This window comes from Chiloscyllium punctatum, chromosome 14, assembly GCF_047496795.1.
Source record: "Chiloscyllium punctatum isolate Juve2018m chromosome 14, sChiPun1.3, whole genome shotgun sequence".
Taxonomy (NCBI): Eukaryota; Metazoa; Chordata; class Chondrichthyes; order Orectolobiformes; family Hemiscylliidae; genus Chiloscyllium; species Chiloscyllium punctatum.
The window spans coordinates 1,901,260-1,918,085 of record NC_092752.1 but is presented as its reverse complement, the minus strand read 5'-3'; the positions used below and the strand labels follow the sequence as shown (position 1 = coordinate 1,918,085).

Genomic DNA, 16,826 nt, shown 5'->3' with positions numbered 1-16,826 from the left:
GATTATTGAAATCGCCTCTGAAAAGTTTCACTTCCACTTTCTTGAACTCCTTGCTATGCATCTCACAGACTCTGTCTTCTCAACCTGAACTACTGACAGCTTATGCAATACCTGATCATCAATTTTAAACCCTTCCAGTGACAGAGTTTACACTAGGCAATATGTACCTGATTGAATAACACAAATGTGAAGTATTCATTTAATACCTCTGCCATGCCTCTTATGTGTTTAACTCCTTTTTCTGGTTACTAATCAGTCAAAAAAATCTTAAAACTGAGCAGAAGGTTGCACCAGTTCTATTACCTAGTGCAAATTCCCTGCCTTTTCCCCATATCTTTGAACACCAATTCTGTTCAAATAATCACCCAATGCACTCAAATGCCTCAAATGAACTGCCTCCACCACATTTCCAGGCATTGCATTCCGGACCCTAACTACAAATTGAACAAGTTTTTCCACTCATCACTTTAAATCTATGCCATACACCTTTACAACCATTTTACTATTGATGCATTTACATAAACTTTGGAATCGCTTTTGATGTTAGCTGCCAGTCTTTTAGCATAATCCCTTTTTGCTTCTTCACCTCCATCTGAACTTTCTATACTCAGGTTGGTTCTCAATTGTTTACTACCTGATTTCCTTTGGTAACTTAACTTCAATCTCATTTATAATGCAGGGAACTCTTACCCTTCCCTTTGGGAAACTACCTTGAATATATGCTATTATCAATAGCTTTTCTCCGCATCAAGTTTTAGTTCCAATTCCATTCTCTTCCCTCCCCCCACCAACCGAGGTCAGTTCTTTGCTTGTCAATTGTCATCCTAAACCTTTGGATACAATGATCACGGACCCCTAAATATTCCCCACTGTCAAGTGATCTACTTGGCCCATCACATTTTCAAGGTCTAGCAATCCAGGAATGCTTGTCCCACTAAACTCTCCTACTACATAGAGTGGTAACTAACGTCTCCCACAACCACTATGACAACTCTGTAACTTTGTTGCAGATTTGTGCCTCATAATTCTTCCTAAGGGTTGAGACCTGGAGACTGCATCAAGCAATGTACTTAACACCCTTAAACTTAGCACGTGCCAACACGAATCTACTTTTGAACAGAATCTTCCTCCAATCTGTAATGTCCTACTTAAACAAAAACACCACCTCCTTGTTGGCTTTCTTCCAAGCAAAAATCTCATAACCAACTATATATAACATACAGAACACCCACTTTCCCAAAAGCTGGGTCTCCATTATCACCACGTCATCATAATCTTACATGCCAATCTGTACCTGCAAAAACAAGCACGTTCATCTACACACACTATAAATGATTGAGAATTTGATGCATTCTGACTTATTCTATTCAACCTATTAGCATATTTTTTTTCAATTTTAGCATTGTCTCATGGTGCATCATGGTGTTACTTTCCAATATTCGCTCCTGGTTCCCCACACTCTGCTAAGTTAATTTAAACCCTCCCAGTTCCTCCAACCAGAAAAAAAACTATAAAATGATCGCCGCACAGTGGGTCACTTGCTGATTTTTCAATCGTGTGGTAACGTTTATTAATGAAGTCAGAAAGGTTCCATAATTGACCTATTGGACGAAAGATAAAATTCACTGGAGCATCACGCCACACACATTGGAATGATTTTTACTAGTCAGCTGATCCCATTCAGCTGACAACTTAAGCGCTGCAATCCTAAATTGAAAAGCTCCTTATAGTAAGACAACTACTGGAAAGACCAAGTAGAAGTCCCTCCAGCTGTGATGCCATCCAACATCAAACGTTAATATTGGTCATCTTGATAGGGACTGCATGTCTAATGAAACATCAGCAATAACAGAAGCGCGATGAAATTTGATACATTATAAATCTTGAAAACCAATTCTATAACTCAGTTTCTTAAAGAGTGTAGAAACACAGGATAAGAATTTAAATCAGGAACTCAGAGGATACGAACCATGACAGTCAGGAAATGGAGCAACCCATTAATATACAGATTAACTGCAAGAACCATAATTGGTCTATTATCCATCCAGCTATTTTGGAAATTTAACATGTTTCACATCAACCCAACTTTTTCGTTATCCCTCCTTACTCCAATGCTTTGACTTATACACAATGTTGTCAGATTGTCCACATTTTAAACATCACCACTTAACAGCTATACTTGCCTTGGGTGGTTTGAAAGGATAGTCTGTAGGAAAGTGAATTGTCAAGAAAAAGACTCCACCCTGATATGGACTATCATTCTGTTGAGAAAGAAATGAAAATTAATTTTACAATCCTTTAATAATAAACATCTGTGTACCAAACTTTGAATAAATACTTACAGGTCCCATGATTGTGGCTTGCCAGTGAAACACTAAGAAGAAAGAAATACTGGCCATTAGTATGAAATGTAAATCATTTGGATTGATGCATGCTCCATTAGCCAATACAGAGGGTTGAAGGGAAACAATAGCTTTGTACAGTCATTCAATGTTTAGTTTAAAGATTGGATAATAAAATGCACACCACACATTACTGAAATGTACCATTACTTGGGATGTCAGTATACATTAAATCGAACCTTTGCACGTTTTCTAAATGGTAGCCAGTCATGTACCCAAAAGAAACATCATTTCTCATCAGCCAACGAAATAGGTATTAGCAAATAGTTTTCGCAGCAATATCCATTATATGTTGCTATTGAGATTGTGAATCCATTCAGAATGGAAACAGTTATTTGTTCAAGAACGAAACCTTAAAAAACACTCTAAAGCCCAACCAGCCAAACTCACTAGTAAGCAGGACATGATTACTCTACACTCCCAAAAGTGGATCAAACTGACCAGTCAGAATTAAGTATAATCAGCACAAATATAGAAAGCTTTGGATATGCTAGAACAAAACCACAAAATAATAACCCCCAACATCTATTTTCAAATGCTCCAACTAATCTTCTAAAGATACCAGATTTGGCCACAACTAGAGTATTGGCCAAATCTGGTAACCACACTTTCGAAAAGACAACTACCTTGAGAGGATGCAGACATTTATTGGAAAGGACAAGGAATATTTTGTAGCTACAAAAGTTAGTTTGGAGCAACTGGGAGTTGTTCACCTTGCACCAAAGGAGATTAAGGGAAGATTTCATAAAGGTCTACTAGATTATGACAGGTTTAGACAAAGATAGGTGAAGTTAATGTCAGAAAGACGAGGGGAAGCAGATTAAGGGTTGGGACAAGAGACACAGTTGGAACTTGAGGAAAAATTTTGTTTTAATCAGTCTTAATAATCTAGAAATATTTGCTCAGGAAGTTCAAAATTATAATTTTCCAAAGGAAATTGAAAGGTGCTTGAGGAAAATAGATGCGACCTGTCAATTTCTGTTTTCTCTCCATCTGCAGCATGACTATGAACAGAAATGATACTGAATAAGGATGTCATTTCCTCATTCTATAAATTCCACAAAAAAAAAGTAGCCAATCAAAGCAGCAAAAAAAAATCTAATACCGCTGCCAAGATCCTTTTCATAATTGTGTTACGCATATCTATGTATGAGAAAGTGCTTACTGAAGTAATGATGATACTCCTTCGTTTAAAATTAGAGACTAAGTATGCCTTGCCTCAGTGCCAAAACAACACCAGGAAATCTTGCTTAAAATTATATATTTACAAAATGAGCAAAGCTAAACCATTTTTATGGCACAAATTAAGTGAGCATATCAATGCGCGATTTTGTGGAGGCATGCAAGCCATTCAGCACCAGATTGCTATTTTTTGAAAGCCAATATTCTACCCAGAGCATGAAAACTTTTAAAAGAGGATAGAAATGAACCTTCTACAGCGTACACCTATGAGGTTCCTTCCGAATAATGTGATCTTTCCTCGTGGATTAAGTGTTCACTGTGTGCTAGCTTTTTGGTTTGTGCACAAGTATAGCAAAGTCCCTTGATGCTGCAACTTGCTGCAGTTTTTTCTCCATTTAAATGATATTTAATTTTCTCGTTCTCCCTTCAAAAAACATCTTATTTTTCCACATTATAATCCATTTACCAACTGCTTGCCTACTTAATTAACTTGTCAACATCTCTCTGTAAAACTGCATCCTTCTTTCAACCTTCCTTCCCATTTAATTTTTGTGTCGTCAGCAAATTTGGCTCGAATACATTTACTGCATCCTCCAATGTAAACAGTTGTGATCCTAACATTGATCCCTGTGGAACCCTACAGGTCACAGGTCACAAACTGAAAAAGAACCCCTTAATCCCAATTGCTTTTTCTTGCCCATTAGCCAATTTGTTAATGCAGACGACCTCCAACACTGTGAGCTCTTAGAATCATACATATGTACAGCACGGAAACAGACTCTTCGGTGCCAATTAGATACCTTAAATTAATCTAGTTCCACTTGCCAGTATTTGGTCCATATGCCTCTCAACCCTTCCCATTCATGTACCCATCCAGATGACTTAATTTTTCTAACTGTACCCACCTTCACCACTTTCTCTGACACCTCATTCCATCCATACACCCCTGAGAAAAAGTTGCACCTCATGTTCCATTTAAATCTTTCCCTTCTCATCTTAAGCCTATGCCTTCTAGTTTTGGACTCTTAGGAAAAAGGCCTTGGTTAGTCACCCTATCCACACCCCTCAATTTTACAAACCTCTAGGACGTTCACTGCCTCCAACACCCCAGTGAAAACAACCCGAGCCTATTCACCCTCTCTTGATAGTTTAAATCCTCCAACCCTGACAACATCCTTGTAAATCTTGTACAACCCTTTCAAGTGTCACAACATCTTTCCTATGATAGGGTGACTAGAATTAAATGCAGTATTCCAAAAGTGGCCTCACCAACGTCCTGTACAGCTGCAACATGACCTCCCAACTCTGATATTCAATTCACTGACTAATAAAGGGAAGGCACCTAGTGAGGTGCCTTTTTCAACCACTGCAACCCACATGCTGTGGGTTGACCTATAGTGCCATTAGGGAGGGAATTCCAGGATTTTGACCCAGGAACGATGATCTATTCCAAAGTCAGGATGGTGAGTGGCTTGGAGTGGAACTTGAAGGTGGAGGTGTTCCCATACATCTACTACCCTTACCCTTCACGATGAAGAGGTCGTAGGTTTGGAAGGTGCTATCTGAGGATCTTTGGTGAATATCTGCAATGCATTTTGTAGACAGTACACACTGATGCCACTAAGCATTTAGTGGTGGAGGGAGTGGATGCTTGTAGATGTTGTGTCAATCAAGTGAACTGCTTTGCCTGGATAGTGTCACGTTTGTGTGTTGTGAGGGCTGCACTCAAGTGAGGAGCATTCCATCCCACTCCATGCTTGCGGCTTGGAGATAATAGACAGGCTTTGTGGGGTCAAGTGAGTTATGTGTCGCAGTACTCCTAATTTCTGACCTGTTCTCATGGCCACTGTGTTTATGTGATGAACCCAGTTCAGTTTGATGGTCAACAGTAACGCCTAATGATGTTGGCGATTCAGTGATAGTAACACTGCTGAATGCCGAGGGGTGGTCGCTAGATTGTCTCTTATTTGTGGTCATAGCCTGGGACTTGTGTGGCACAAATTGTACTTTCAAATTGTCAGCCCAAGCCTGTATATTGTCCCTATCTTGTTGCATTCAAAGATGGCACTGTTTCAGTATCCGAGGAGTCATGAATGGTGATCACCCCCACTTCTGAACTTATGATCGAGGAAAGGTCATTGATGAAGTAGCTGAAGACGGTTGGGCCAGGGACACCACCCATAGGAACTCCTGCAGAGATGTCCTGGAGACAAGATGATTGACCTCCAACAACCACAAACATCTTCCAATAAGAAAGGAATAATTCCAACCTCTGGAGTTTTCTCCCTGATACCCACTGCTTCCAATTCTGCTAGGGTCCCTTGATGCCACACTCTGTTGAATGCAGCTTTGATGCTAAGGGTTGTCACTCTCACCTCACCTCTGGAATTTAGCTCTTTTGTCCATGTTTGGACCAGGGCTGGAATGAGGTCTGGAGCTGAGTGGCCCGGGTGGAACCCAAACTGGGCATCACTGAGCAGGTGCTGTTTGATAGCACTGTTGATGACACCTTCCATCACTGATGATTGAGAATAAACTGATGGGGCAGTAATTGGATAGGTTGGATTTGTCCTGCTTTGTAGATATAGAATGTCCTTGGGTAATTTTCCACATTGTCAGGTAGACACCAGTGTTGCAACTATACTAAAACAGTTTGGCTAGGGGAGCATATTCCGTATGATCTAACCTTGGCAACCAGTTTCCAATGCAAAATCTTGTAGAATGCCTTGAAGTTCACATGGACAACTTTCATCGCTCTGCCTTCAATCTTCTTTGTCATTTCCTCAAAAAACTCAAGTTAGTGAGACAATTCCCCACACACAAAGCCATGTTAACTATCTCTAATCATTCTCTGCCTTTCCAAATACATGTAAAACCTATTCTTCAGAATCCCCTCCCAACAACTTGCCCACCACTGACATCAGGCTCACCAGTCTGTAGCTCCCTGGCTTTTCCTTACCATCCTTCTTAAATGTTGGCACATCAGCCAACCTCCAGTCTCCAGCTGCTCACCTGTGGCTATCAATAAAACAAGTATCTCCGCAAGTGGCCAACAATCACTTCTCTAGCTTCCCATGAAATTCAAAGATACACCTGATTAGGTCCCAGGGATTAATTCACTTTTATACATTTTAAGATATCCACCAACTGCGCCTCTGTAATTTGGACACTTTTCAAGATATCACTATTTATTTCGCCAAGTTCTCTACCTTCCAAATCTTTTTCCACAGTAAAACCTTTTGCAATATACTTATTTAGTATCTCACCCATCTCCTGCAGTTCCATACAGACAGCCCTATTGATCTGCAAGGGTCCATATTCACTCCCTAGTTACTCTTTTGTACTTAATGTATTTGTAGAATTTCTTTGGGTTCTCCTTAACACGAGTTGCCAGAATTATCTCATGCCCTCTCCCAATTTACCTTGAGTATACTCCTGTCCTTGCCTCCTCTAGGGATTCCAGCAATCCCAACTGTCTATACTTGACATATGTGTCCTCCTTCCTAATGACATATCTGTTTGTGAGGTACCTTGTCAAACACCTTCTGGAAATATGAATACAACACATCTACTGGGTCCCCTCTCTCCATTCTGGTGGAGCCTTCCTTGAAGAACACAAATAAATCAATCAGACAATTTCCCAACTTTTTATTCAAAGAGAAACTGTGTTGCAGTTGGTGAGGCCACACTTGGAGTGTTGTGTTCAGTTTTGGTCGCCTTGATATAGGAAGGATGTTATTAAGCTGGAAAGGGTACAGGAAAAATTTACAAGGATGCTGCCAGGACTGAATGATGAGTTATAAGGAGAGGTTGGACAACCTAGGACTTTTTTCTTTACAGCATAGGAGACCGAGGGGGTATCTTATAGAAGTGCGTAAGATGAGAGGCAGCGATAGAGTGACTGCACTCATTCTTTGCCCCCCAGGGTTGGGGAATCGAGGACTAGAGGGTGCCCGTTTAAGTTTAGAGGGGGAAGAATAAAACGGAGTCTGAGGGGTAACTTTTTTTTAAACATAGAGGGTGTTATGCATATGGAATAAGTTGGCAAAAGAGGTAGTTGAGGTGGGTCCATTGGCAACATTTAAAGGCATTTGTACAAATACATGGATAGGGAAGGTTTGCAAGGCTATGAGCTAAGTGCAGGGAAACGGAGTTAGAGTGGATGGACATTTTGTTTGGCATGGACCAGTTTAGGCCAAAAAGCCCGTCTCTGTGCTGCAAAACTCTTGACGCCATGCTGAGTCTGCTTGACTAAATCAGGATTTCCAAATAATCTGCTATTACTTCCTTAATATTTGATTCCAACACTTTTCCAATAAATGTTTGGCTAATTGACCTACAGTTAACTTGCTTTTTGCATCCTTCTCTTTTGAATACGGTTGTCTTACTAACAGTTTTCCAATCCTCAAGTACTTCGCCAAAAATCTAAGGATTTTTGGAAAACTATTGCTTGCAATGCAAGTACATCTTTCCTTAAAAGATGAAATTAATACTGTGCATAATATTCCAGGCATGATCATCCCAAAACTGATACAACTGTGACAAGATTCATTCTTGTTGCAATAAAGATGAGCATGTCGTGCACTGCAATTGCTTGCTCTATCTGCACTCTAATTTGTGTGTTCCATCTACAAATACACAATTTTCCTTCAACATTTACAAATATCATTTTTAAAAAATTTCTATTCTTATAACCAAAGTGAATAACTCCACATCACTACATTATACTCACTCTGCAACGCTGTCCACTCCCTTATATCTTGATACTGCTGTAACCTTGTGTATTCCTCACAGCTTACATTCCCACCTAGAGTTCTATGAGTATATTTAAGTATGTTGTTCTTTGGCCAATTCATCAATATAGTTTGCAATCATCAGACTCCAGCACAGATCCTTGTTGGCAGACTGACTAATGGAGTGCCACTTGAATATGTCCCATTTGTCCCTTTAACAAAGTCTAGTTCAATAAAAAATCTCCAAATGCTGTGTATTAACCCTTTGTGTAGCACCTTAGCACATGCTTCTTGAAAATCCAAGTATCTACTGGTTCTTAGCCTACCAGTTACATCTCTAAAACTAAGATTTGTCAAATGTTTTCCTTTCATAAAACCTTACTGATTTATTCTAACAATATATATTTTTTCCAATGAGACTTAAGAGCAATTTACCTTAACAGCAAATGAGAAATACATGTATAAATGAAAGGGAGCAGAAATAGTTCTTTTTTAAAAACAAACTTCTATTTTACAAATCCCAAGGACTTTATTATTTTTAAAAATTGCAATGTGAATCCTATGTAATTCTACAGGTTTCACAAACCAATCCCACCCTCGTACATTGGCAGATCTACTGGTGAAAAAAAAAAGTGAAATTGATCCCTTGAACCAGGAACATCAGAAGAATTACTTTTCCTTTTAATCAAAACAAAAAATTGCTAACACTTATTTTGCCAATTACAGATCTTTGACAAGATGATGAGTTGGAAATCAATCATGGTAGAATGGCTGGATCAGATTTCTGTCCATCTTTACTAATCAAAGCTAATCGAAATCTGGACTTCATGTGCTGGCATATGCAGTTAAATATAAACAGTTTGGCTTTGCTTATAATTATGCCCTTATCTTTGGAATTTTCTTCCTAAAGTCCTGTTTTAGATACACCTAGAAAGTTAGCACTCAAACCTTTGGTCACCAGTCGTATTATCTTGATCTCCAAATGTGTGGCTCAGAATCAAATTTTAATTCTAAACAGTAATTGCCTTGAAGCCTGTCAACAATCCATATGAAGACATGCAGCCCTCCTATGAATTCTTTCAATTACATTTTGAGAAGAGTGAAGTGATAATCACTAGAGAAAAGCCTAAGTGCTGCCTGAGACTGTAGTGTTGAAATAGGAAACAAAAACAAACTAGTGTGATCAAACTACTCGAAACAAATATTGCTCCACTGACACTAATACCATCACTTCACTTTATTGTCAGATGGTTCAGAGCATTGAAGGGTGAGATCTTAGCGTGCAAGTCTCTAAACGTAGTAGCACAAGCACATAAGGTTGTAAAGGCAGCATATGGAATGTTCTCCTTCATTGGTACGGGAATATAATACAAATGTAGGGATAGAATGACGAAACTGTATAAGACACTGGTGAGGCCTCAAATGCAGTATTGCATACAGTTCTGGTCACCGACGTTACAGGATATTAGAACATTATCATGACTGGAAACGTATGGGCATGCAGAGAGACTGGAGAGTTTGCAATTATATTCCTTGGAATAGACAAAGCTGAGGGATGATATGACATGACTGAGGTATACAAAACTTAGCAGTAGAGATAGATAAGAGAAACCTACTTCCTTGGCAGAGTTCAAAAACTAGGGGTCATAGTTTCAAGCAAAGTGACAGAAAGAGTAGAGGGTTTTATGAGTAAAAACTTTTATTGCAGAGGTTAATGGGTGTCTGGAATTCACTGCCTGAGTTGCTGGTGGAAGCAGAGTCCCTAAATTCTTAAAACTAGTACCTAGATCTGCACATTAAGTGCTGAAAGCTGCAGTACCATGGCCCATCAGCAGGAAAATGGGATTAGAAAGGAAATCTGGGTCAGCATGGACGTGATAGCCTGAATGCTCCTTTTCTGTGCTGTTTCATTTCGATGACTCACTCTCTAAAGAAAACAATTTAAATATAGAAGTGCCTAATTTACCCTTGTACCAATAGTTATGTTCCCACATATTCAATTAATTCCTCAGACATGAAGCTCTTTGGTGCTACACAATGCTAACACTTCCTTTTAGTCATTCCTCGTAACAACATAGATTTTGACTTTGTTCATACCACTGTATTTAGCTACCAAAGTAGCTTCTACTTTGGGATACTGTCTACTTTAGTCTGACAAATATATGCAATAAACCTGCTTGTTGAAATATTTCACTAACTCTTGTAAATATAATTTTCACTGAAGGGAACAAATTGCGAAGTTGCAAAAGTAAAATGTGAACATCCCAGTTAAATTCTTTTCATGTATATAGAGTTATTTCTGATATTATTTATCTACCAATTTGTAGAGAGATAGTGAGCACTGGGTATACAACAGTATGCAGTAAACTATTTGGTCTGGATAAATTTGGCATAAAGTTCATCCAAACATGAAAGGTGGGGTGCAATATATCCAGAAATGGAATCAGCCAATGCCATGGGGACAAAATCCAGTCCACATTGCCCAGGCATATGGTTTTTGTTTTAAAAAAGAATCTGACACTGACTGATGCCAAGGTCAAACCAAAGTTTTCACAGCAAAGTGACTATGTAGGCTAAATAGCCAAGATTATTAAAAAGCTTCTAAATCTTTGGCCAATCTTTAACAAAAAACGCTATTCTTTAGTGGCTGCATTCAAACAAGACCGCAGCTGACAGTGACAGGACAAGCATTGACCATGAGGTCATTTATAAATGGTCAGTGATAGGGCTCTTGTGGCACAGTGGTAAGTCCCTACATCTGAGTTCAAGGCCCACCTACCAAAGAGGTGTGTAATAACACCTTGAACAGATTATAAAATATTTAAACAGTCAGTGAAGAACACCTGATCCAATCATGCCAAAGCTCTTAAGTCTCTTTGATGTTTTCTCTCAGTTGATAGAAACCCAGGTTCCACTTTATATGGAACTCAAAAAACACCCATATTATATTAAGAAACACTTTTGATTTTACCATTTCATTTAAAACACTCACTGTCATCTCCAACTGGCCCTGCAGAACACTGTGCTGGAGGATCACGAGCCAAGTCAGCGAGTTCCTGGATTTAAGAAATGAAAACCAAGTCACAGTTGTGAATCAAAGAGTGGCCATTTAGAATGACATTTGCCCATCACACCATTTCCAACAATATATGCTCCGCAAACTAGGGACTATTGAGCAATGCAAATATGTGCACATAAGACACCGTTTGTAAATATCCAACTTCTTGGTCACTTTTTAATTGATACCTACTTGGAATTTCATTTAAAAACTAAATTCCTTCAGTGGTGACTTTTTGTTTTCAATGGGGGGGGAGGGAGGGGAATGGGGGGGGGAGGGAGGGGAATGGGGGGGGAAGAGGGGAATGGGGGGGGAAGAGGGGAGGGGAATGGGGGGGGGGGAGGGGAATGGGGGGGGGGGGGGAGGGGAAGTGGGGTGGGGTGGGGGAAAGCGGAATGGGGGTGTGCATGGGACTGGGTGGAGAGTCCAGTCTCTCGATCCCACCCCAACTGAGGTCTGTCTCCGGTTACACTCGGGGAGGGTGAGGGTGAGGGTGAGGGTGAGGGTGAGGGGGAGGGGGAGGGGGGTGGGGGAGGGGGGTGGGGGAGGGGGGTGGGGGAGGGGGGTGGGGGAGGGGGGTGGGTGAGGGGTGGGTGGGGGAGGGGTGGGGGAGGGGGAGGGGAGGGTGGGTGAGGGGTGGGTGGGGGGAGGGTGAGGGGAGGGTGGGTGAGTGAGGGGTGGGTGAGTGAGGGGTGGGTGAGTGAGGGGTGGGTGAGTGAGGGGTGGGTGAGTGAGGGGTGGGTGAGTGAGGGGTGGGTGAGTGAGGGGTGGGTGAGGGGTGGGTGGGTGAGGGGTGGGTGGGTGAGGGGTGGGGGAGGGGAGGGTGAGGGGTGGGGGAGGGGAGGGGGGGAGGGTGAGGGGTGGGGGAGGGGAGGGGGGGTGGGTGGGGGGTGGGGGAGGGGGAGGGTGAGGGGTGGGGGAGGGGAGGGGAGGGTGGGTGAGTGAGGGGGTGGGTGAGGGGGTGGGTGGGTGAGTGAGGGGTGGGTGAGGGGTGGGTGGGTGAGGGGTGGGAGACCGGTTCCGCGCCTGGGCTCCTCTCTCATCTCTCGCCCGTTTCCAGACCAGACGCAAGAACCAGCTAAAGCCGGGAGAGGCCCTACGTCCCTCCGTTACCTTGTTAATCCGCTTCAACGCCATCCCGCGGGCGGGCGGGCTGTCCGGCCTCAGCCGCTGGGATGGGAAGGTTGGTAAGGCGGGAGACTGTGAGCAGATGGCGGTTTGTTGCTGTTGTCCGGCTCTGTCCCGGCGGCTGGGCCCCCGGCTCGGGATCCCACGTCCAGCGATCCGCTACGTCTAGCGGCTCCTCGCCACAAGATGGCCGCCACCGGAACTACATTCCCCCGCCCCCACGGTCACAAATCACTTCGCTCCCGCCCTCATCACCGCCCGAGAAAGAGTCCGCAAAACCGAGTGTTGAGGCAGGGCGGAAGGCTACAGCAGCTGGACGGACAGTGCCATAGGACATTTCGCGAGACGAGCAGCGCCCGCTCCTCCCGTCAATTGTAGCCATACGCGGCCCCGAGCCGCGGGTTCATGACCCGGGAGTGAGCTGCGTGCACGCGGCCGTGTCTCCCTCCAGAGCCACAGCATTGAGCCTTCACTGAGTTTGCGCAGATCATGCCACTGTCCAAGTCTACCAGAGCTGGCGGGTACCTGGGCTACAGGAAGGTATCTAGATTAGATTAGATTACTTACAGTGTGGAAACAGGCCCTTCAGCCCAACAAGTCCACACCGACCCACTGAAGCGCAACCCACCCATACCCCTACATCTACATTTACCCCTTACCTAACACTACGGGCAATTTAGCATGGCCAATTCACCTGACCTGCACATCTTTGGACTGTGGGAGGAAACCGGAGCACCCGGAGGAAACCCACGCAGACACAGGGAGAATGTGCAAACTCCACACAGTCAGTCGCCTGAGGCGGGAATTGAACCCGGGTCTCTTGCGCTGTGAGGCAGCAGTGCTAACCACTGTGCCACCGTCCGAATATTGGAACACAAATAGAAATTGCTCGAAAAGATCAGCAGCTCTGGCAGCACCTGTGGAGAGAAATCAAAATTAACGCTTTTGGCTATTTCTATAGCTGATAGAATGTTCATTTCTTTTGAGTTAAAATCACACAACACCAGGTTATAGTCCAACAGGTTTATTTGGAAGCAATAGCTTTCGCAGCGCTGCTCCTTCATCAGGTGACAGTGGAGGACACAATTGTAAGACACAGAATTTATAGCAAAAGTTTACGGCTGATGTAACTAAAAGTATACATTGAAAAATACCTTGATTGTTTGTTGAGTCTTTCATCTGTTCTAATGCCATGATAGTTTCACTTCTTTCATGTTGCATTCTTAGGTTAACTGTAACAATTGATGTTAGCTAGATAATATGTTGAGAGTAAGGTAAAAACAATGACTGCAGATGCTGAAAATCAAATACTGGATTAGTGGTGCTGGAAGAGCACAGCAGTTCAGGCAGCATCCAACGAGCAGCGAAATCAACGTTTCGGGCAAAAGCCCTTCATCAGGAAACGGGCTTTTGCCCGAAACGTTGATTTCGCTGCTCGTTGGATGCTGCCTGAACTGCTGTGCTCTTCCAGCACCACTAATCCAATATGTTGAGAGTGTTAGTCCCCTGTGTTCTCTGTCTATGCCATGACGTTTAGATTAATTCTAATCTAAAAAGTGAGATTACAGAGTTTTACATGAATTCAGTGGACCAGGACTTTCGACCTCGGACCTTTGGGTGACCATCCTCCAAGGCGGACTCCGGGACAGGCAGCAGCGAAAAATGGCCAAGCAGAGGCTGATAGCTAAGTTCTGTACCCATCGGGAGGGACTCAACCGGGACCTTGGGTTCATGTCACACTACAGGTGACCACTATTGCACTTTACACACACATAGGCACTCCTATATACACACATATACACAGACACTCACACACACCCTTACAGACACATACACTCACACATGCATCCTCTCAGAGACTCAGACACTTTACACTCACGCACACACATATTACACTCTCTCACAGTCACTCAAAGTACTGCATGAATTCCAGCTAACACCAATTGTTACAGTTAACCTGAGAATGCAACTTTAAAAAAAAGTTTTGTGATTTACACATGAAAGAAGTGAAACTATCATGCAATTAGAACAGATGAAAGACTCAACAGACAATCAAGGTATTTTTCAATATATAATTTCAGTTACATCACACTGTAAATTTTTGCTATGAATTCTGTATCCTGCAATTGTGTCCTCCACAACCAATTGATGAAGGAGTGGCGCTCCGAAAGCTAGTGCTTCCAGTTACACCTGTTGGACTATAACCTAGTGTTGTGTGATTTTTAACTTTGTACACTCCAGTCCAACACTGGCATTTCCAAATCATTTATTTTGAGGATGTCTTCCCCTTCATGGAAGTCACTTCCACTGTGCAAGGAACCAGTTCTGTTGAGTTCTGAAGAAATGTCACTGGACATGAAATATTAACACTTTACCGTTCAGAGATGCAGCCAGACCTCTTGCGTTTCTCCAGCAATTTCTATTTTTGTGTAACAAGTAATATTTGCTCATGTTACTTCTAGTTCTTTTGCCATTCACCTTAAATTTGAGTCAAGGAAAGAGAAATTGCTGGAGAAAATCAGCAAGTCTGGCAGTATCTGTGGAGGCAGAGGCTGAGTTGACATTTCAAATCCAGGTCTGATTCTTCTTCCGCACTCTTCTTTAGTTCCGAAGAAGAATCGAACTGGCCTTGATTTAGTTTCTCTCTCCACACATGCTGTCAGATCTGCTGAGTTTCTTCAGCAGTTTCTCTTTGTTTGTTTCACACTTTCAGCAACTGCAGTATTGTGCTTTTATTTAGGTGTAAGTCATCTGGATAGCCAAGCTTTCCCCACTAGAAACAATTTCTCCCTATTTACTCTTTTCAAACCATTTATAGCTGTAAATATGTCCACCAAATCTCAACGTGGCATTCTCTACTGATGTAGACTCCTCATTCCTATTGGAAAGATGATGTGAAACTTGAAAGGGTTCAGAAAAGATTTACAAGGATGTTGCCAGGGTTGGAGGATGTGAGCTATAGGGAGAGGTTGAATAAGCTGGGGCTGTTTTCCTTGGAGCATTGGAGGCTGAGGGGTGAAAATTTAGAGGTTTATAAAATCACGAGGGGCATGGATAGGGTAAATAGACAAAGTATTTTCCCTGATGTGGGGGAGTCCAGAACTAGAGGCCATAGGTTTAGGGTGAGAGGCAAAAGAGATAAAAGAGACCTAAGGGGCAACTTTTTCACGCAGAGGCTGGTACGTGTATGGAATGAGCTACCAGAGGAAGTGGTGGAAGCTGGTATAATTACAACATTTAAAAGGCATTTGGATGGGTATATGAATAGGAAGGGTTTGGAGGGATATGGGCCGGTGCTGGCAGGCAGGACTAGATTGGGTTGGAATATCTGGTCGGCATGGATGAGTTGGACCGAAGGGTCTGTTTCCATGCTGTACATCTTTATGACTCTTAAGGTCCAGTCACCCTTCTGATTAATGGATTTCTGTCCACAGATGCTGCCTGGTCAGTTAACAGAGACCAGTTATAAGGTAATCTATAGCTGGATAATTCAATGGCCAGCAGAAGAGGGGAGTGTTGGTTAGTTTAGTTGGCTGGACAGCTGGTTTGAATTTTTTAATTTCAAAAATATACTTTATGCATAGAAGTAAAAAGGGGGGGGGTGGAGTTGCATTGCTGGTCAGGGATGATATCACGGCTGTGCTAAAGGAGGACACTGTGGAGGTCTTGGGTGGTGAGGCATGATGGGTGGAGCTGAGAAATAAGATGGGTGCAGTTACATTGTTGGGGCTGTATTACAGACCTCCCAACAGTGAGCGTGAGGTAGAAGAACAAATAATTAAACAGATTATGGAAAGAGAGTAGTGCGATGGAAGATTTTAATTTTCCCAACATTGACTAGGATACACTTAGAGTCAGAGGTCTGGATGGGGTAGAATTTGTAAGAAGCTTCCAGGAGAGTTTTCTAGAGCAGTATGTCAATAGTCCGATGAGGGAAGGGGCCATATTGGGACCAGGTACTGGGGAACGAGCCAGGACAGGTGGTAGAAGTTGCAGTGGGGGATTTCTTTGGGAACAATGACCACAATTCTGTAAGTTTTAGAATACTCTGAGATAAAGATGAGAGTGGTCCTAAGGGAAGAGTACTAAACTGGGCCAATTATATCAAAATTAGGCAGGAGCTGGGAAATATGGATTGGACACAGCTATTTGAAGGAAAGTCCACATTTGAGATGTGGGAGGCTTTCAAAGGTAGGTTAACGGCAGTGTAGGATAGGCAAGTCCCATTGAAGGCAAAGGATAGGAAGGGCAAGATTCGTGAACCGTGGATGACAGGAGAAATTGTACAACTAGCCAAGAGGAAAAGGGAAGCGTACGTAAGGT

General features: G+C 42.6%; 1 protein-coding gene across 2 annotated transcripts in view; it reads right to left on the bottom strand.

The window, feature by feature from the left end:
• The window catches only part of LOC140485534 (ubiquitin-conjugating enzyme E2 D3), a 34,187-nt gene extending 21,472 nt beyond the window's left edge, over nucleotides 1-12,715 (bottom strand). The window contains exons 1-4 of one of the 2 annotated variants that reach the window (XM_072583734.1): nucleotides 12,489-12,715; nucleotides 11,310-11,373; nucleotides 2,343-2,374; nucleotides 2,184-2,261 (exon numbers count right to left, since the gene is read on the bottom strand). In XM_072583734.1, the coding sequence (XP_072439835.1) occupies nucleotides 2,184-2,261; nucleotides 2,343-2,374; nucleotides 11,310-11,373; nucleotides 12,489-12,512 (198 nt within the window). In that variant the 5' untranslated portion in view covers nucleotides 12,513-12,715. The remainder of the gene's footprint in view (nucleotides 1-2,183; nucleotides 2,262-2,342; nucleotides 2,375-11,309; nucleotides 11,374-12,488) is intronic. The other variant, XM_072583736.1, reaches the window with a different exon arrangement.
• Nucleotides 12,716-16,826: the final 4,111 nt, after the last annotated feature.